Genomic DNA, 20,974 nt, shown 5'->3' with positions numbered 1-20,974 from the left:
ATGATTTCATTTGAAAGAGACAGAGATGGCAAGAGAGAGCACGAGTGGGAGGAGAGGGAGAAGCAGGTTCCCCACTGAGCAGGAAGCCCGATGCCGGGCTTGATCCCAGGTCCCTGGGATCACTACCAAAGCTGAAGGCAGATAGATGTTCAACCAACTGAGTCACACAGGTGCCCCTGTAAGTCACTTTAGTTAAATAAGCTTTCTTAAAAGAGCCTAGAATGCATGACACCATTGATTTGAAAATGGAAGTGTCCTCTTTTCGTGCAAGGAACAGTATTGTGGGTGAAGTGGGTAAATAATTTTGATGTAGTGTTATCAAAAAGGCATATGAAAATACTGCAGGAACTAATACTGAGAAAAACTCTGAACAGAATGTTCAGAGTATATAGCTTGCAGCTAGGACTAATTTCCTATGGTTTAATATTCTGGGTCAACAAGCTTTTTAAGTTCTATGATATAACATTGCAAGGATGTGAAAATTCTCATTTCCTGCATAGACAAGTAAGTAAATACTGTGTCTTTCGGTCCATTTGAAGTTAATATAGGGAAACTGTTCTGAAGGTGATAATACTTGAGATTTCTAGCCTGCAAACTTCTGGCATCTAGATACCAAACTGCTTCCATCTCAGAAAGTACTTGGCTCTTGAATCAATCTTTCTCTCTCTTTCTCTGGGTATTTGCTTTTTTTTTTCTTTTAAAGAAAATATTCCACCTCCATTATCCTCTGCAGTCAGAAATTCTTCGAAATGATGCTGTTGGCCTTGGAGTCATTTGACTCATCATCCTGCGAAAGGCCCCACAGATAGCATAGGTTTTGTTTTTTTTTTCTGATAGCATAGGTTTTAAATTGGCTGTTGAACCTGCATGTCACCTTGTTGACCTTGGCCATGTTCATCCAGATGGACACACGGTCTTTGGTGCAGCTAATGCCCTTGCCGAGGGAGCATCTTGGCAGTACATACAGGTCTACCAGCTCACTGGAATTGTTCTGCATGCCCAGAGCACACGTGCTCCTACTGCCCAAGCGGAGTGTAGAAACTCTTGAATCAGTTTTAAAAATATTTTTTCCCCATGTGGTACTTTTCCTTAAGAGGAGCTCTTGAATAATTATTTAAATATTTACAGTTGGCTTAAATTTTAAACATTTGGTGGGAGTTTTAAAAATATATGTTAAACTTTTGGAGAACAAAATTTTAAGACCCTAGGAGTTATTATTATAAAATGAATTATTTCCTTTGTTTTTCCAATCTCATAAAAAAATGACTTCAGAACTGAGAGTACCATGTAGGACCCAGCTGCAAAAATTCAAAATCAGCCATGTGCAGCTGCATTCTGGTTCCCTTAATTCATCTCCCAGCTTTTAGTGGGATCTGTAAGTGACATTAGAAAAGGCACAGCAGATGCGCAAGATGGCTCCTGAAATCCAAAGTGGGACAGATGGTTCTCTGGTTGATTGACAGCATGAGGGGCACCGCCAGCAAGGGTCATCTCCTGTGAAGGATTTCCCCCTCCCGCTTCCTGCTTCTGCCTACAAATGAAACTTTCATACAAGAAAGAGAAGCAGGGGATGAAAGTAAGAAAGCCTTTCTCTTCAAATATGCATTGCAGTGAAAAGATTCTCAGCAAAAAAGAGCCGCTTAGATGTGGAAAAAAATTCTCCTTCTGTAACTTTCGACAAAGAGTTGACTCTGCATTGTTATAACAAAGTGGACAAATATATGTTTGAGTGCAAAACTCAGGATACTGAAGATAGAGCTGAGATTAATGAAAGAACAACGAAATAATAGAACTGGGATTTATTAGCCCTCAAACAGCATAGATTAGAACTGAAATATTTCATCATTGGAAGCCCTATATTTCCCTAGATAATAAAGTGTTTGTTTTAAATTTTAATTAGAAGGCTGGACAAAGTATTTGAGGGTGTTAACCAGCAATTCATACTCTAGGCTACATCACCTGTATGCTTACTCCTCTGTACTCCTCTGGGATTCCAGAGAATCCCAGTAGAGATCAAGATGGATCTTGAGGGGCACCTGGATGGCTCAGTGGTTTAAGCCACTGCCTTCAGCTCAGGTCATGATCTCAGGGTCCTGGGATCGAGTCCCACATCGGGCTCTCCGCTCAGCAGGGAGCCTGCTTCCCTCTCATTCTCTCTATCTGCCTCTCTGCCTATTTGTGATCTCTCTCTGTCAAATAAATAAATAAAATCTTTAAAAAAAGATGGATCTTGATTCAATGTCTTCTCTCTCTTTTCTCAGAAGTTCTATACATGTCCTGAATTTTTCTTATGTCATGGCAAACACAGAAAAATGGCAGTATTTGTGCTAGCCACTAAAATAAACTGGAGGGGATCGAGGCATCTATACTGGGATTTTATATGTATAGAATACACACACACACACACACACACACACACACACATCTATTTATATGTTTAGGCATATGTTTATGGCATAATTGTGATAAAATAAAATACAAAATACAAGGGAAGAGAATAAAACAAAACACTGTCTCTATTTGAATAAATATTAAATTGTATAAAATCTCCAAATATATCTATAAATTTAAACTTGCTTCTCTAAATGTAACTTTTAATTGTAGGTTTAAATTTGAAATGGCCATACAGATTTTCTTTTTAATGATTAGCTCTTCAAAATTTTTTTAAAGTTTATGTACTTATTTTTTTTTAAAGATCATATTTATTTATTTGACAGAGAGACAGGGAGAGAGCACAAGTAAGCAGAGTGGCAGGCAGAGGGAGAGAGAGAAGCAGGCTCTTCACTAAGCAGGGAGCCCGATGCGGGGCTTGATCCCAGGACCCTAGAATCATGACCTGAGCCGAAGGCAGCTGCTTAACCAAGTGAGCCACCTAGGCGCCCCTATGTACTTATTTTTAAGTAACATCTCCACTACCATGGGGCTCGAACTTACGACCCCGAGATCAAGAGTCGCATGCTCTTCCCACTGAGCCAGCCACGTGCCCCCCCTTTAAATCTTATTTACTTACTTATTTATTTAATTTTTAAGATTACTTATTTATTTACTTGAGAGAGGGAGAGAGAGAGAGCAAGCAAGTGCGCACAAGGAGGGAAGGAGCAGTGGGAGAAGCAGACTCCCCACTGAGCAGGGGGCCCGATGCAGGGCTGGATCCCAGGACCCTGAGAGATCATGACCTGAGCTGAAGGCAGAGGCTTAACTGAGTGAGCCACCCAAATGCCTCTATTTACTTATTTGTTTTTAACTAATGAGTTCTTAATAGTTCTTATCAATGAGAAATTTTGAATGTAATAACCTTTCAATGTTTACAACTTCAATTTTATTTAAAGACTCTGAAATTTTCTTATCTTTAACTAACAAATGTGACACAGAAATGTCTTGTGATGATCCCAGTGAATTTTGAATCCAAATGAGCTTTTAGATTTTAAGTATATAAAAATAATGATGAGCTCTAATTTGCATTGTTTAAGCAGTCCATCTGCAACTGACCTGGACGTCACAAAAAGGATGCATCAACTACAAAAGGCCACATATGTTGAATTAATTTGAAGACTGAGATTTGGGGCTGCTCTCTGGGGCTACTCCCTGAAACTACACCCACCAGAACCCCTGTCCTGTCTCCTTGGGTCTCCACCCTGCTAGCTGCATTTTAGGACGCCTGCCATGCTCTCTGTGTGTTGAGAACATAAATTATCTCGGGCAGCCCCAAGAGCTCCTTGCCCACGATTGAGTGTTTAGAATCTTATTTGTTCCCACAGAAAGAGCACCATATCCTTTCACCAATAGAAATCCAAGTTATTAATTGACTTGATTGCTGAGAAATACATGGGCAACAGAAAATATACTCATCAAAATACCATGTGCCATGTGTTAGGCCTGGTTCAGTAAAGAATACGACAGAACTGGATTCCAGAATCTTACTATCTAATTAGAAAACAAAGATCAGATTTTGCTCTACCATAAAGCTCATACAGTATTTATTTTAATTCTGTTTCTTTTCTTATAAAAATGTACTTGATGAGTTCATTTAAGAAATATATATTGATTTGGGGCGCCTGGGTGGCTCAGTGGGTTAAGCCTCTGCCTTCGGCTCAGGTCATGATCTCAAGGTCCTGGGATCGAGCCCTGCATCGGGCTCTCTGCTCCGTGGGGAGCCTGCTTCCTCCTCTCTCTCTGCCTGCCTCTCTGGCTAGTTGTGATTTCTCTCTGTCAAATAAATATTTTAAAAAAAAGAAATATATATTGATTTCATACTATGTGCCAATCATTTTGACGCCAGACAGACTTCTACTCTCACAGATCTTTTATTTTAGTGAGCGGTGAGAGAAAAGCAATAAAAAACCAAGTAATTGTTCTATATCATAAGTGCTATGAAAATAAACATGGTAGGATGCCTAGGTGGCTCAGTGGATTAAGCCTCTGCCTTCAGCTTGGGTCATGATACCAGGGTCCTGGGATCGAGCCCCACATTGGGCTCTCTGCTCAGCGGGGAGCCTGCTTCCCCCCTTCTCTCTGCCTGCCTCTGCCTACTTGTGATCTCTTTCTCTGTCAAATATATTAATAAAATCTTAAAAAAATAAACATGGTAACAGGGAGAGTGACTGAGGTTCCATTTTTTTTTTTTAAGATTTTATTTATTTATTTGACAGACAGAGATCACAAGTAGGCAGAGAAGCAGGCAGAGAGAGAGGAGGAAGCAGGCTTCCTGCTGAGCAGAGAGCCTGATGGGGTGTTCGATCCCAGGACCCTGGGATCATGACCTGAGCCGAAGGGAGAGGCTTTAACCCACTGAGCCACCCAGACGCCCCTGAGGTTCTAATTTTAATTGGATATCGGGAAGGCCCCTTTGATGGGGTGACATCAGCTGTAACCTGAGACAAAAAGGCATATGAACACCTCGAAGAACAGTGTTCTATAAGAGAGAACAGCAAGTGCAAAGGCCCTGGTTCCAGGCTCAGCTTAGCATGTCCCAGAAACAAAATGAGTATTATAATTTTGGGAGTATAAATATTTATCAGCCAAGTTCTCTGTCCTAAAAGAGTTCTGTAACAGAGAGACATAAGCAAAAAGATCACAATACAATGCAGAACTACACTGAATGACAGCAGTATGCACAAAGAAAAGAGGTGCTAAGAGGGAGGAGTCAAACTCTCTGGGCTGGGTTTCCACCAAGGCTTGACAAAGAAAGTAATGTAAAAGTAGGATTTTGAAATACCAACAGAGTGAACCTGGCAAGGAGGAGGATTAAGCTAGGGGGAAGAGTATACAGGGACTATGAGTGCAAAGGGCTGCAGGCTGTGTTTCTCATTGAACACTACAAAAGAAGAAAGTGAGGCTCAAGAGGACAGAGGCTGAGCCATGCAGGGCCTTAACAGTCTGTGAATGATGGGAGCTATCAAAAGGAAGCACAGGGCTGGATTTGTGTTTTCGATGGATCACAGTAGGCTGTCTCTCTTAAATATGCCTGTGGGAGAATAAATTTAGGGCAGCTCTACAGGCAGTGAGAAAGGTGAAATGAGGCCAGTGGCAGAGCTGCTCAGAAAAGAGGGAAGAAACCAAAGAGGTTTTTAGGAGTTGATGAAACAAAAACCATCAAGTAGAGTTAATTGTTCACTGTTGACTCACCAGTTACTTTCGATATCCGGCACATAGTAGGCACTCAATAAATACTTGTAAAAAATGAATAAATGAATCAACGGTGGCCGGCTGTGGCAGCAGATGTCTGATGAACACAAGTCATGAGGCCCGCATTCCAACAGATTTCATTAACAGAGAACCACTGAGTGCCGGTCTCTATTCAGCGTGTTGCTTTAATCCTAATAACCCTATGAAGCGAGTGTAATTTCCATTTTTTCAGATGAGAAAAACCTGAGGCTCAGAGAGAGAACGTGCCATGCCTGAGGTTCTAGAACTAGTCCACAGCTGGGCTCAAGACACCATGACACAGCCAAGTTCGCAAGCTTAATAATCACTTTCTATTACTTAACCTTAGAGGTTCCAAGAACGAAACGGATCGTGTAAAGCCCCAAACCAAAGGAATCCAAGGAAAACCGGCTCCTCTTCACAACGGGTTTAAAAAGGGGTTCCTGAACTTTCCTGTCAACCTGTCACTGGAAGGCCACAAAAGTGCATCACTAGACCCTGAAATCAGGCCACCCCTGGACCTCAAGGAGGGGGAGGGGCGGGGTTCGGGCCCGCAGAGGGGCGCGCGCAGCCGCAGTGCAGCTCGCGAGCGCCGCGGCCTGGGGGATAAGGGAGGAGGGGCGGGCAGAGGAGGGCGGGGCCGATAGATGCCGGCGCTGGCGTCCAGTCCGAGGCTGAGAGCCTTTGGGTTCCGCAGGGAGGTCTTGACGTCATTTCCGTCCGTATGTCGCCAGTGCTTCCGGGTCGCGGTCATTTTGAGCCCGTATTTGGGTGACTTCTCGGAGGTAAAGTGGCTGGCTGCTCCCCACCCCCAACTCTGCTGCGGTGCTGCGCGCCTGAGGGTTTCCGCGGGCTCTTCTTCCTCCTTGAGCCCTCTCGGGTCCCCTCGAGGCCTTCTGCCCCCGATCGCCCCGGCTCGCCGCGCGATCGCCGTTGTGGTCCGGAGGTGGGTGAGGTGACGCAAAGAGCCTCCATTCCGCCCCCCACCTTCCCACTCACCACCTCCGAGCGGCCAGCCGCTAGCCTGCACCTTCCGCCATTTTCCCGCCTGCGAGAGTGGGCTTGTCGCCCGCTGGCTCTGGGGCTCCCGAGTGCGGGTGCCTGGGGGAGGCGAGGGGGTGATTTCGTGGTGACTAATGTGTGTACCGGGGTGTTTCAGGTGGGAGACGCGGGGATTGTGACTATGCAGTGCGGGATTCGGCCGTAGGCCGACGAGGGTTCGGTTCAGCCTTTTTTTTGTAGCATTAGGAGATTAAAATTGTGTTGTTGAAGGGGCCTTGTCAGCCCTGTCGCTAGGATTTCTAAGTAGGATGCTGTTGCGGAAAATAACGTTTCATAGGTAGTCTGTTTAGCAAGCTCCATCCGTCCATGAATTCGTTTTACCCTTTCTGTTTCTTTTTCCTGTGCAGGGGATTGACATACAGTGGGCCCTCAGTGATGCTTTATTGAGTGAAATAGCTACAGTTGCTATTCCCACCGTGTATGCCATTTCTCGTTTTCATGTAAATGGCTTTTAAGATGGGAATAATCATGGTCCTGTGTGAACATTCTGTACAATACGCAGTTATCCAATCTGTTGGTCTCTTAAGTCCTGAGACAGGAGGTTAAAATAAATAAATAGCGTATGTTCTTGAAATTTTGCATTTTGAAATCATATACTCTGAGTCTCTAGAGAGGGAGGAAAGTTTGGAGGATGCAGAATTTGCTGTTAGCTTTAACCACAGGGAGAAGGATATGACGTCTTTGTTACTCAGTTTTCATGGAGTAGTGCTTTGGGGAAGAGGTTGTGTGTTTCCTGATGATTATTTCATTTTTTAAAAAAGATGGAAGCCCAGAAATGAATTTTGAGGTGTTTCTTCTTCTAATTTGGGAAATCATCGTGATCTTTGTGCATATATTTCTGAAAGGACAAAAACATAGGGTAGTGTGACAAAACCAAGCTTCAGGAGGAGAAATAACGTTTATTTCTTTGGTACCATTTTATATCTTAATTTGACATAACCTGTTGATAAATAATTATAAAGGACCTATTCTTTTTCAGTTAAGGGACCTAAGATGGGTAATCAGATGCAAATAAGTTCATAGGTCTGTTACATTTTTATTTAGGTCACTTTTTATTATGTTAGGTACTTCAGATGTAGTAGTGTCTAGTAAGTATTTATTGCTTGATTGGCCTGTAGACTAGTGATTTTACTATGCTATATCTTAATTGATTTTGGTCTGTTGAATGATTTCTAATACTGAAATGTTTTTGATGCAGGAAAAATGAATGGGAGGGCTGATTTTCAAGAGCCGAATGCAGAAGTTCCAAGACCAATTCCCCGTAACTATCAATTAAATATTTATAATTAGAAGCACTTTCTGTGTATAAAAACTCACTGCCTTGAGTAGCAGCAACTGGCCTGGTTTAGGGGTGTGTGACCTGTGCAGTCAGACAGGGATTCACTCTGTTTAATGATCTGCTGTTGCCATCTTGAAATTTTTTTTTTAAGATTTTTTAAAAAAAATTTTTTAAAGATTTATTTATTTATTTATTTGAGAGAGAGAGAGAGAGCACACTTATGCCTGTGTGCATGGGGGGAGGGGAGAGGGAGCAAGAAGCCCAAGCAGACTTCGTGCTGCATGTGGAGCTTGACATGGGGCTAGATCCCAGGATCCTGACATCATGACCTGAGCCAAAACCAAGAGTCAAGACACTTAATTGCCACCCAGGCACTCCCATCTTTAAATTCTTAATAATTTGAGTAAATGGTCCCAAATTTTCGTTTTGCACTGGATCAGCACATTATATAGTCAGTCCGGACTAATAGTCGCACTGACTTCTCTTTGAAGTCAGTTTGCTTCAAGTTTTTAAGCCCATTGTTTAGAGACTTAACTGTAGGGAACAATCTGAGGGCTGCTGGAGGGGAGGTGGGTGGAGAGATGGGGTATGTGGGTGATGGACATTAAGGAGGACACTTAATGGAATGAGCACTGGGTGTTACATGCAGCTGATGAATCACTAAATTCTACCCCTGAAACTAAATAAATTGAATTTAAATTAAAAAAAAAAAGTTTATGAGGCATTTGTTTCATTCATTTAAAAAAATTGGATGTTAATATTTAGACTGAATTAAATTTTAAGGCTTAGCTTTTCCATGGTCATTTTAATGTTTGCCAATTTTCCTTGGTAAAAAGACATAGGGGCTGATTACATTCCAACAGAGGAAGAAAGAAGAGTCTTTGCAGAGTGCAATGATGAAAGCTTCTGGTTCAGATGTAAGTTAAATTTTCTAATCAACAAAATTTCACCTTTCAGTACCTGAAATTATTGTGACTTTAGAAAAAATTGGCACACTTTTGGTGTAGTATGGTTACTGCTAAAAAAAAAAAAAGGTTGATTAAGGGAAACAAATTGTACATATTTATTTATTTATTTAAAGATTTTTATGTATTTATTTGACAGATCACAAGTAGGCAGAGAGGCAGGCAGAGAGAGAGGAAGGGAAGCAGGCTTCCCGCTGAGCAGAGAGCCGGATGTGGGGCTCAATCCCAGGATCCTGGGATCATGACCTGAGCTGAAGGCAGAGGCTTTTAACCCACTGAGCCACCCAGGCGCCCCTTGACTATTATAAAACCTGTTTAGTGTCCACCTTATCATTGTGAAATATTGTTACACTACTGGGTCCTCATTTGCAACTAGAGACTTTGTACGTGAAGATTTTATTTTTTAAATACAGACAGTGTTGAAAGCAGCATAAAATAGAATCTTACTTTTGAACAGAGTCCTGAAGTTGCTTCATTTGATCACTGCAGTCCTTTCATATTAAATTTTCTTTTTAAGATTTTAATTTTTTTTGAGAGAGAGAAAGAGAACGTGTGAACAAGCAAGGGAAAAGGGAAAGGGAGAAGCAGATTGCCTCCAGAGTGGAGAACCTGAGGCAGGGTGTCATGGGGCTTGATCCCAGGACTCTGGGATGATGACCTGAGCCGAAGCAGATGCTTAACCAACTGAGTCACCCAGGGGCCCCTCAGATAAAGTAATTCTAACAAAAACAGTGGAATTTTAGAAAGGGAAGGGGCCACTTAAATAATTAAAGAATGATCTACGTTTGTTTTTTTTGTTTGTTTTGTTTTTTTTAAAGATTTTATTTATTTATTTGACAGAAATCACAAGAGAGGCAGGCAGAGAGAGAGGAAGGGAAGCAGGCTCTCCGTTGAGCAGAGAGCCCGATGTGGGACTCGATCCCAGGACCCTGAGATCATGACCTGAGCTGAAGGCAGCGGCTTAACCCACTAGTTGGCCTGGCATTTATGCTTTCAGTGCTTGGTAGATAAGTTTTATGAGACCTAGTCTTTGTCCTAAAGTAGTTTTTTGTTGTAATTGAGACAAAGCTAACACATGAAACACTTGGAGAAGGTTTAAATACATAATGGTAGTAGGAATTTTTAAAAGGGATTATCTTAATTGGAGTTGATTTAGCGATAAAAGGCCTTATCAAACAAATGAGACATAACTAGTAGGACTTGAGTTAAATGAAGAAGAATGGGGTTAGAAGAACATTTAGATAAAGGAAAAGTGAGCAAAGGCAGAGTCTGTGGTAACTTCATCTGAACTGGAGCCTTGAGGCCGAATTGATTGGAATGGGGTCTTTTGTTGGGGGTGGAAAATAAACACAATACTAAAAAGTTAAAGATTGGATTCATTACATATTTTTGGTTCTGTGGCCAAGGGATTGGTTTGCAGATTTTTAAAAGGGAGATGAGGTAGCAGTGTGCAGGATGGCTTAGAAGGGTAAGAGGTTACACTTTGTGAAGTCCTACGAGCTTTTGGCAGTACCTCAGGCATGCAGCCATTGTGGTGTCATTGAGTTTAGTGTCATTTGCACTACAGAAGATGGGATGGCATCTTTTTTAAAAGATAGATAACAGGATTTTTAAATAAACTGACTATAATGGTATTAACTTCAAGATGCCCGTCTTAGGAGACTAATGATGACATTACAGATTAAAAGATACTTACTCCGTAGGAGTTACTGTTTGAAGGAGGAAACTCCTTTGGACAGTCTTTCCTGGTGCAGCATTTGATTGTAGAAGATCTGTAAACACCTAGAGAGAAGCAAAGGTGTATGTGAGAAATTAGGGTTGGAGGTATAGTTGTATTGGTGAATTCAAGGAATTAAGTGTAGGAATAATAATAAATATTAATAATCATCAAATTATTTATAAAATATTTAACGATTAATAGATGATTAATTAATAATTCAGTGTAGGAATAAAAGCATAATATCTGTCATGTGGTTAATATGTTGGAATAGTAGACAGAAGTTTGAGTGGCACCCATGGGTAAGGCAACAGATGATGGTAAAAGAATCAACAGAGACTGAAAAGGGAATAGGAGTTTCATATAAGCTTGTGCATTTTATCTTCAGTTCAGATATTCAGAGACTTACAGAGCTTTCAAGCTAGAAAGAACCTGAGTAAGAATTAGATGATGATACACATCTGCAGGTGAGAATAATTCTTTTAGATCTGCATTCGTCATGGATCAGAGACCTATAAAATGTTTTTATGGCCCATAGTTAGGCAATAATTTTTCAGGGAAGTCATTTGTACTCTGGCAACAGATATTTTATCTTTGTGGGTTGCCTAGAATAGATAGATACAATGGTCTGTTTTCAGGTCTACTTTTGACACAAGAAGACAAGTCGTGGATAGGGATTTGGGATCATTGTAATGTTGGGCTCATGGCCATGTAGATACTATGGTGTCTGGATTAATTTCTGGCTACTAATTTAAGCTACTTACTATATAGGTTTAACATTCTAAATAGCTGTAACATCATTATGATAGAAGTGTGGAAGAGCAGCAATCAGTAGGTAGAATACTCGTGTATGCCTATTAAAAGTAGGACGTGAAGTATATGAACAGTTGGAGCCTCAGTAATTCTGTGTATCAAACAGATGAATTGTGGGGGCCTGGCTGGTTCATCCGGTAGACTCTTGATCTTGGGGTTGTGAGTTCTAGCTTCACGTTGGGTGTAGAGATTACTTAAAAATAAAATGTTTAAAAAAACCAGATTAATCACAAGTTAGGAAGCATACCTCATTAGTTGTATTTCAGCTTGTTAGTTACATACCATATCTGGATTATTGGTAAATTACTGAATAGCTTATACTAGGACATGAGTAAGTAATGATTACTTTTTAAAGCAGATACACTAGCTGTTGCATGTTGCAGTAACATAAAACATGGAAAACACAAAACCTTGGCTGTAACCATGGGCAATAGGCAATTCAACATATGGTTATCAGGAGAACTATTAGTCATGTATTAGGAAATTTTATACATTAATATTTGTGTCTTCATATAAGGATATGCATGTTTACATATGTTAAATATGCAGTATGTGATGTTAACTTTATGTCAATGAATTTATGGAATCCATGTTACTTTGGAGAGTATCATCTTATGTCCATTAATTTTTTTTAAAAAGGTGTGATGGAAGTAGGAATGAGTAGAAAAAGTACTTCCTAGGGTAATTTTTACACATTTTTTTAGATCTCTTAAATATATGCCTCTTGGTTTAAAATTAGATTTGATCTAGGGTTCATTCTCTTTATGGTAATTTATTTCTACTTTAATCTACTTTCTTTTAATTTTAAAATACAACTATGAGGGGATCTTATTTCCAGTTCCCCTGAAATTGTCATCTTATGCACTAACCACAAACTGGTTATATCTGTGCCCATACATAGAGGTAGTGAAGGAATCTATTACATAAAGCGTAGTTTACTGTGTATTATGTATAACAGTTTTCAACCTTGGGAATTAGTGAAAAGGTATATGAGTTCATACTGGTTTTATGCATCATTTATAGATTTTGTGATTTTTGTGGAGAATATACATGTGTACTACTGGTTCTCTTTTCTCTCTTTCCTTTTTTTTTAAAATATTTTATTTATTTGATAGGGAGAGATATCACAAGTAGGCAGAGAGGCAGGCAGAGAGAGAGGGAAGAAGGAGGCTCCCTGCTGAGCAGAGAGCCCAAGGTGGGGCTCGATCCCAGGACCCTGAGATCATGACCTGAGCCGAAGGCAGAGGCTTTAACCTACTGAGCTACCCAGGCGCCCCTTTCTCTCTCTCTCTCTCTCTTTTTTTTTTTTTTTAAGATTTTATTTGTTTATTTGACAGAGAGAGATCACAAGTAGGCAGAGAGGCAGGCAGAGAGAGTGAGAGGGAAGCAGGCTCCCTGCCGAGCAGAGAGCCTGATGCGGGATTTTTAAGTAATTTCTACACCCAGTGTGGGGCTTAAACCCACAACCTCAATATCAAGAGTTGCACGCCACTGACTGAGAAAGCCAGGTGCCGCTGTACTGTTGGTTTCCTAATGAGATAGTATACTGATTGAGGAGTGTAGACTTTGATGCTTGTCTAGATCCAGATCCCAGCTCCATCCATCATTGAGCTTTCATATTTTGGACAAGCACCGGATGCCTGTATGCCTCAGTTTCCTTATCTATAAGGGGATAATAACTCATTTCATAGGATTATTATGAGGATTGATTCAATTTATTTTGTAAGTGTTAAACTGTCTTTATTATATAGCTATTTGTGCTACCGTGATTTACAAAATAAATGTTTCAGTTGAACACAGTTACGAATTTAGATTAGCATTTTGTTATTGTAAGAGGAGAAGAGTTTAAGGAATTTTAGGGTCCTTGGATTGGATGTGGTTGGGACTAGGGTCATAGTGCAGAAAAGCTTTTGGTCAGCAGTATTATTGGTTTTCGTAAAGAAACATTTTTTAACAGACTCTGAGATAGGAGTCATACTGCAGTGGAAAAGGCCGTGGACCTGGGGGTTAGGAAACCTGGGTTTTAGACCCAGCTCTACCATAAACTATCCACCTGTGTTGCTTTTTTTTCCTTTCTTTTTTTTTTTTTTTTTAAGATTTTATTTATTTGAGGGAGAGAGCAGAGCAAAACAGAATGAGCCCAGGTTGGGGGGAGAGGGAGAGGAAGAAACAGTGAGCCTGACATGGGATTTGAAGGCAGTCACTTAACCAACTGAGGCACCCACGTGCCCCTGTCTTTGTTGCTTTTGAGCACACGACTTATTTTTTCCGGTTATCAGTTTACTCTGGTTAAGATAAAGATTGGATAATCTCTGAAGTCTCTTTCAGTTTTACCATGACACAATGCATGAGACCAGATGTTAGTTCTAATCCATTATCCATTATAGCACGAAAAGAAGTTAAGAGGTTTATATGAAGACATAGTAGTGAATGGCAGAACTAGTACTAGAATTTTAACTAAACTGTTACTCTCTGTATTATACCATCTTGGCCTAAGGACAAAGTGAAATGGGAACGGCATCGTCCATTATAGAGATGGCCGGCTGACTCAATACGTTTTATCCTTCTGTGATTCTTCAGTGCTTCATGTTGTGATCCTTGAGTCAAGCTGAAGGGGAAAAATGATAACAAATTATACTGGCGCTGTAATGGAAAGAGACCTGTCCTTCAAAAAACCATTAAACGATAATTCATTAAGTATTTTAACCAACCAACCTTAAGGAACGTATTTTCTAGCAAAAGTAAAATCCATTTGTACGTAGTAGACCTAGGATTTAAACCTTAGGGTTTCTGCAAATTGTGTCTGAGCAAAGCTAATGCCCTATTCCAAAATTAATGGATTTTAATAATGAGATCTCTAATAGTTCAAATCTCTTAAATTACCTTAGTTTTTGAATGCTCATGGAGTCTAGACCAATGTTGAGCAAACTATAGCCTTAGGGCCAAATCTGTTGTATGGCCATGAGGTAAGAATAGTTTCTACATTTTTATTTTTAGATGGTTGACAAAAATCAAGAGTTATAGTATCTTGTTATATGTGAAAATCACATTAAATTTATATTTTTGCATCCACATGTTCATTTGTTTACTATTGTCTCAATGCATTTGGTTATAATTGACAGTTGAGTAGATGAGACAGACCTGTGGCCTGTGAAACCTAAAATATTTACCGTCTGGGTCTTTTTTTTTTTTTTAAAGGTTTTATTTATTTATTTGACAGAGAGCGATCACAGGTAGGCAGAGAAGCAGGCAGAGAGAGGGTGAAGCAGGCTCCCTGCTGAACAGAGAGTCCGATGCGGGGCTCGATCTCAGGACCCTGAGACCATAACCTGAGCAGAAGGCAGAGGCTTAACCTACTGAGCCACCCAGGTGCCCCTACCGTCTGGGTCTTTATAGAACATTTTTCAACCCCTGGCCTGAAACTGTGCTCTCCAGTGTAGCAGCCACATGTAGCTAGTTAAATTCGAAATACTTTATAGCAGAAAGGATACGAAGCAAAATCAACAAAAGGAAAGGAGTGTGGGTTAAAGTCCAGAGAAGACCAGGTAGACAAGGCAAGACTTCTAGGACTCTGCTAGAGTCACACGGATGGACATGGTAAATTTCTCAAGCTGTGAGTTGTGATGATGCAAGTGAAGTATTACCCACCAAGGACTCTCAGTAAAAAAGAGTCGGGGCGCCTGGGTGGCTCAGTGGGTTAAGCCGCTGCCTTCGGCTCAGGTCATGATCTCGGGGTCCTGGGATTGAGTCCCACATCGGGCTCTCTGCTCAGCAGGGAGCCTGCTTCCCTCTCTCTCTCTCTCTGCCTGCCTCTCTATCTACTTGTGATCTCTCTCTGTCAAATAAATAAAAAATAAAAATCTTAAAAAACAAAAAAAAAAGAAAAAAGACTCAGTGCCCGGGGTTTTTACTGGGGGCTGGTCCCATGAACTCAGCCTAGCAAGTACCAAAATTCCAGAGTCTCCGAAGGAAAGCAGGTGTTCAGCATAAGCTATATTTGTATAAGCAGTTTAGGCACAGTGAGCCACTTACTCAGGTCAAGTTTTTTATCACTTGTAGAGAACTGTTTACAGCCACGTTTCCACATATCAGCCAAGGACCTTGTAAGGAGGTCTTTTTAAGGGTAGCAGTCTCAGAGTTCCTTTTTTTTTTTTTTTTTTTTAAATAAACATATAATGTATTTTTATCCCCAGGGGTATAGGTCTGTGAATCACCAGGTTTACACACTTCACAGCACTCACGATAGCACATACCCTCCCCAATGTCCATAACCCCCTCCTCCTCTCCCAACTCCACCTCCCCCCAGCAACCCCCAGTTTGTTTTGTGAGATTAAGAGTCATTTATGGTTTGTCTCCCTCCCAATCCCATCTTGTTTCATTTATTCTTCTCCTGTCCCCCTAACCCCCCATGTTGCATCTCCACGTCCTCATATCAGGGAGATCATATGATAGTTGTCTTTCTCCGATTGACTTATTTCACTAAGCATGATACCCTCTAGTTCCATCCACGTTGTCGCAAATGGCAAGATTTCATTTCTTTTGATGGCTGCATAGTATTCCATTGTGTATATATACCACATCTTCTTTATCCATTCATCTGTTTATGGACATCTAGGTTCTTTCCATAGTTTGTCAGAGTTCCTATTTTAAATCTTTTCTGCCTACTACCTAACTGGAAGACACGGATACAGGCTACTGCCATCATCACAGAAAATTCTTTTGGACAGTGCTGGTGGAAAAAACAGTGATATGTAATTATGAGCTTTTTGGAGATTATGATGGAGAGCTTTGGATTTTTCAGTCTGGGTTAATATGCATACATATGTAGATTTTTTTTAATTAAGTGTAGTTGACACAGTGTTGCATTATGTAATATTTTCACTTAGTTTTGAGGAATTCACTGGTTTAGAAGAAAAAACTCTAGTATTTAAAATGTATTCTTGTGTATTCTTGCCCCTGTCACCTTGTAATTGTCGACAAATATTTCTTGTGTTTTGGTTCATACAGTGTACTACAGAACTTAAAAGCTTGAGATAATGATATCAGACAGTTAGAATCTGGAACTGCCATTGAAGTAGCTGTATGGCCTTGAGCAAATTACTTAACATCTCTGAGTTTCAATTTTCTTACCTTTAAAAGGGCAGTAATTAAAAAAAAAATAACTCTAGAGATATGTTAAAAGTAAATGAGAAAACGTATATAAGGCATTTAGCATGGACCATGGAATTTAGTAATTATTCAGTAGTGGCTCTTATTGTAATACTACTCCTTGCCTCTCATTAATTCCCTCTTACTCTAATTCAGAAATGACTTTTGGTCCCGATTTAGAATGTTGTCTTTATTGGTGATACTAATGAATGACTCTTTTAAAGCCAAATCTAGATGGTCTTGAGTTACATTGTTTAATATTTATAATATTTTCTTAAATTTAAATTTTTTCTTATATTTCTATGGATTGTATATACTACAGCTCTTAGTTTATTATTTCTACTGATTGTATATAGTACAGCTCTTTATTTTATTTTATTATATTTTTTTAAGATTTTTTATTTATTTATTTGAAAGACAGAAATCACAAATAGGCAGAGAAGCAGGCAGAGAGAGAGAGGAGGAAGCAGGCTCCCTGCTGAGCAAAGAGCCCGATGCGGGGCTCGATCCTAGGACGCTGGGATCATGACCTGAGCCGAACGCAGAGGCTTTAACCCACTGAGCCACCCAGGGGCCCCCTTATTTTATTTTTTTAAAGATTTTATTTATTCATTTGAGACAGAGAGACAGAGAGAGGGAGAGCATGAGTAGGGGGAGGGGAAGAGGCTGAGGCCAAGGGAGAAGGAGAAACAGACTCCTCCTGCTGAGCAGGGAGCCCAACGTGGGGCTCTATCCCAGGAGCCTCAGGACTCTGGGATCGTGACCTGAGCCAAAGGCAGATACTTAACCATCTGAGCCACCCAGGTGCCCCTAAAATACAGCTTTTAAAAATGGAAAAATCTTTTTTTTTTTTTTTTTTTTTAAAGATTTTATTTATTTGAGAGAGAGAGAAAGCATGAGCCGGGGGGAAGGACAGAGGGAGAAGCAGACTCCCACTGAGCAGGGATCCCAGTGTGGGGCTTGATCCCAGGACCCTGAGATCATGACCTGAGCTGAAGGCAAGCACTTAACCAAATGAGCCAGGTTTTTGTGCCCCGGAAAAATCTCTTGTAATGATCTTCCGAGATAGTTGTACTGATACATATTTATCCTAATGAACTCAGATAAAGTCTTTTCCTTTTGTTGATGTTGACAAGTTCTTTTTCTTCCTTTAGCTGTGCCTTTGGCTGCAACAAGTATGTTGATTACTCAAGGATTAATTAGTAAAGGTAAATATTTAAACTTCAGATTTATTTGGCATTTTGGATATCATTATGTTTTTCTGTTATTTTCCTGATTTTTAGATAAAGTATAATAATGTCATATTAAACATGATCATTGGTATGCTTCTCCAACATCAGGAGAGTTACGTCTCCATGGACCCCTGACTCATAAATAGACTTAAGAATTTGACTTCAGATAATCAGAATCTCTGAGGTCGGGCCTAGGAATCTGTTCTAACAAGCTCCAGGTAATTCTTAATGCACTGGTTTAAAGATCAGTAGCTCTCTAGCTCCTTAAAACCAGAGTTTTATCTTATAGAAGGGGGGTTGGGGCCAGTTTCTGTCCCAGATTCTATTGGTGTGAACATTACAGTGCCTTCCTCCTACGTAACTAATTACACACATAACTGAAGCAGAAATTTCCTTTTATAAGTTGCAGCTATATCGTGATAGAACTGTTCTCGGATAGGGTGAATCCCACTGAAAATGTTAGAACTTCTAACTGAGGAGGCAGATTTTTCTTAGAGCTAAAATCTTCCTGGATTTTTAGTCACCATTTGGTGATTATTTGACTTGTCATCAGTGGTACTTTATGCCTCTGTGATTTCATTTGCAAAAGTCATACCATGGTCAACGACATTGTTCCAAAGGATTGTAATTGTAAGGTCTGAGCCTGGAGCCTTAACAGTAGAATTCAATAATCAATTTTTAATTATTTATTTTATTTTTAAAAGATTTTATTTATTTATTTTAGAGAGAGTGTGTGCATGCTGTGAGTGGAGAGGAGGGGCAGAGGGAGAGGGGAAGAGAGAATCTTAAGCAGGTTCCACACCCAGTATTGAGCCCATTGTGGGTTTTGATCTCATGACCCTGAGATCATGACCTGAATGGAAACCAAGAGTCGGACACTTAACTAACTGAGCCACCCAGGTGCCCCTCCATTTTTTGGAAAGAATTGCTGAAAATGATTTAACCTAATTTATGGAATATTGTTTATTGTATAATACAGTAACTTTGTCAGAGTTGTTACTTCTGGGGTTTTGATAATTTGGAATAAAAATAAAAAAAAACATTGATGTGCTATTCATGTAACTATTTTCCAGGATTAAGGGATTTTATTATTGTTTAGTTGTATTGAGGATTTGTTTTGGATGCAGTGTCCTAATAAAGTCAGTCTCAAAAAAAAAAAAAAAAAGAAATTGGGCAGACTTTAGAAAAGGAATTCAGAATCCACCGAGACATTTTGCCTTTAATCAGAATGCCTAGCATTTTGTATGTGCTTTCATCCACAGCGTGTCATGTCATACTCAACATAGTCTTAGCTGCTCTGTCACTACTTGTTCTCTCTTTTTTTTTTCCAGAACATTTGAACATGCCCAGGTCTGTTCTAACTTGAGAACATAAAAAAGAAAAATCTTCCCTCATATCCCTTTCCAGCTGTTTCCAGCTGTCTTGCATTTGAAGTCAAACTTCACAAATGAGCACTTCACTTTTTTCTTCTTTTTTTTTTTTTAGATTTTATTTATTTATTTGACCAAGAGAGGGAACACAAGCAGGGGGAGCAAGAGTGGGAGAAGCAGGCTTCCTGCCGAGTAGGGAGCCCGATGTGGGGTTCTGGGGCTCGATCCCAGGACTCTGGGATCATAACCTAAGCCGAAGGCAGACACTTAACAACTGAGCCACCCAGACGCCCCCAATTTTTACTTATTTTAACCCATTACAATCTGTGTGAAAAGATTATGCATATGTTCTGACGTTTACCAACACTTCAAAAGATTATGAGCACAACTTCCTTATTGCTTAAATTCGATGGGCAGTTTTTGTTCTTGATGATTATCCGACTTTAACCAATCTCTGGAATGGTTCTTTTCCCCTGACTTCTGTGACAGCACATTCTGATTTTTCTTCTGCCACTGGAAACTCCTCCATTTTTTCATGTGTTCTGAGTGTCTAACATGTATTATACACTGTTTTCAGTAGATAACACCAACAGACAATAATTCAAGAACTGTTAGTACTTAATATTTTAATGTGGGGTTTCATCCTCCACTTGTGTTCTTTGGAGTTCTGCTTTGCCTTTCAGTCTTCAGTCTGTGTAAACTATTACGGGAGTGATAGTGTGGGCTTCAGGACCGTTTATTGCTCTAAATCCCTGTGATTCTCCCTAGCCTACATCTCTGCTCCAGAACTGTATTTTGCTTATCTTCACATGAATGGCCCTTCTTCTTTTTTTTTTTTTTTTTAAAGATTTTATTTATTTATTTGACAGAGAGAGATCACAAGTAGGCAGAGAGGCAGGCAGAGAGAGTGAGAGGGAAGCAGGCTCCCTTCAGAGCAGAGAGCCTGACGTGGGACTCGATCCCAGGACTCTGAGATCATGACCTGAGCCGAAGGCAGCAGCTTAAACCACTGAGCCACCCAGGCGCCCCATGAATGGCCCTTCTTAAAGACTCTTCAAACTGACTCATTTCATCCCAAACTGAGTTCATTTGCCTCCAAACCAGTTTCTCTATTGTCCCCATGTCCGATTGGTACACTCTTCATCTAGGAAATGAAGGCATTATCCTTAACTTTTACCCCTTATTTGCCTTACCGGATGAATGTTCATTCTAGTCCAGCTCTTAAATATCTCCATAAACTGTCTACCTCCATCTGCACTGCCATCGTAATTAATGTAGCCATCTGTTGCCAAGAGTATTGAATTAGCCCTCAACGAGTCTGTTTGCCTCTATTCTTGCTACTTCCTCTTCGGAAACAGGCTATCTCTGGCACTGATCAGAGGGCAAAACTGTAAAAACTCAGAGCAAAAGAGAATATCTTGTTTACTGTTACATTTCTACTTTCTAGTAGGTGATGTCTGTGTGTTGTAAGTGGTCTGTAACTATTTGGAGACAGAATGAAGGAACAGTTGTCTTGAATGAAGGTAGATACTGTTACTGTCTTCCTTTTTCTCATATTGGTTGTGTAACTGAAGCTAATAGCATAACTTAGTTCTGTTTTCATATTTCATACACATGAAATCGTACAATTAAGTATTCCTCTGTGTATCTTCCTTCAGAGTTACTGGATTCATCCAGTGGCATACTAGAGCTGGCTTGTACCATTTCCAGAAAGCTGATTGTTAAATTTTCAACAGCTTGGCAAG

At 40.2% G+C, this 20,974-nt stretch overlaps 1 protein-coding gene across 4 annotated transcripts in view; it reads left to right on the top strand.

Annotated features, from left to right (window-relative positions):
• The first annotated feature begins 6,312 nt into the window (after positions 1-6,312).
• The window catches only part of OCIAD1 (OCIA domain containing 1), a 28,436-nt gene continuing 13,774 nt past the window's right edge, over positions 6,313-20,974 (top strand). For 3 of the 4 annotated variants that reach the window (XM_045995366.1, XM_045995345.1, XM_045995376.1), the window contains exons 1-4: positions 6,435-6,589; positions 7,904-7,966; positions 8,821-8,901; positions 17,782-17,835. In XM_045995366.1, the coding sequence (XP_045851322.1) occupies positions 7,909-7,966; positions 8,821-8,901; positions 17,782-17,835 (193 nt within the window). In that variant the 5' untranslated portion in view covers positions 6,435-6,589; positions 7,904-7,908. The other variant, XM_045995355.1, reaches the window with a different exon arrangement.

Source organism: Meles meles, chromosome 2 (genome assembly GCF_922984935.1).
Source record: "Meles meles chromosome 2, mMelMel3.1 paternal haplotype, whole genome shotgun sequence".
Taxonomy (NCBI): domain Eukaryota; kingdom Metazoa; phylum Chordata; class Mammalia; order Carnivora; family Mustelidae; genus Meles; species Meles meles.
This window is presented reverse-complemented; position numbering and strand designations above follow the sequence as displayed.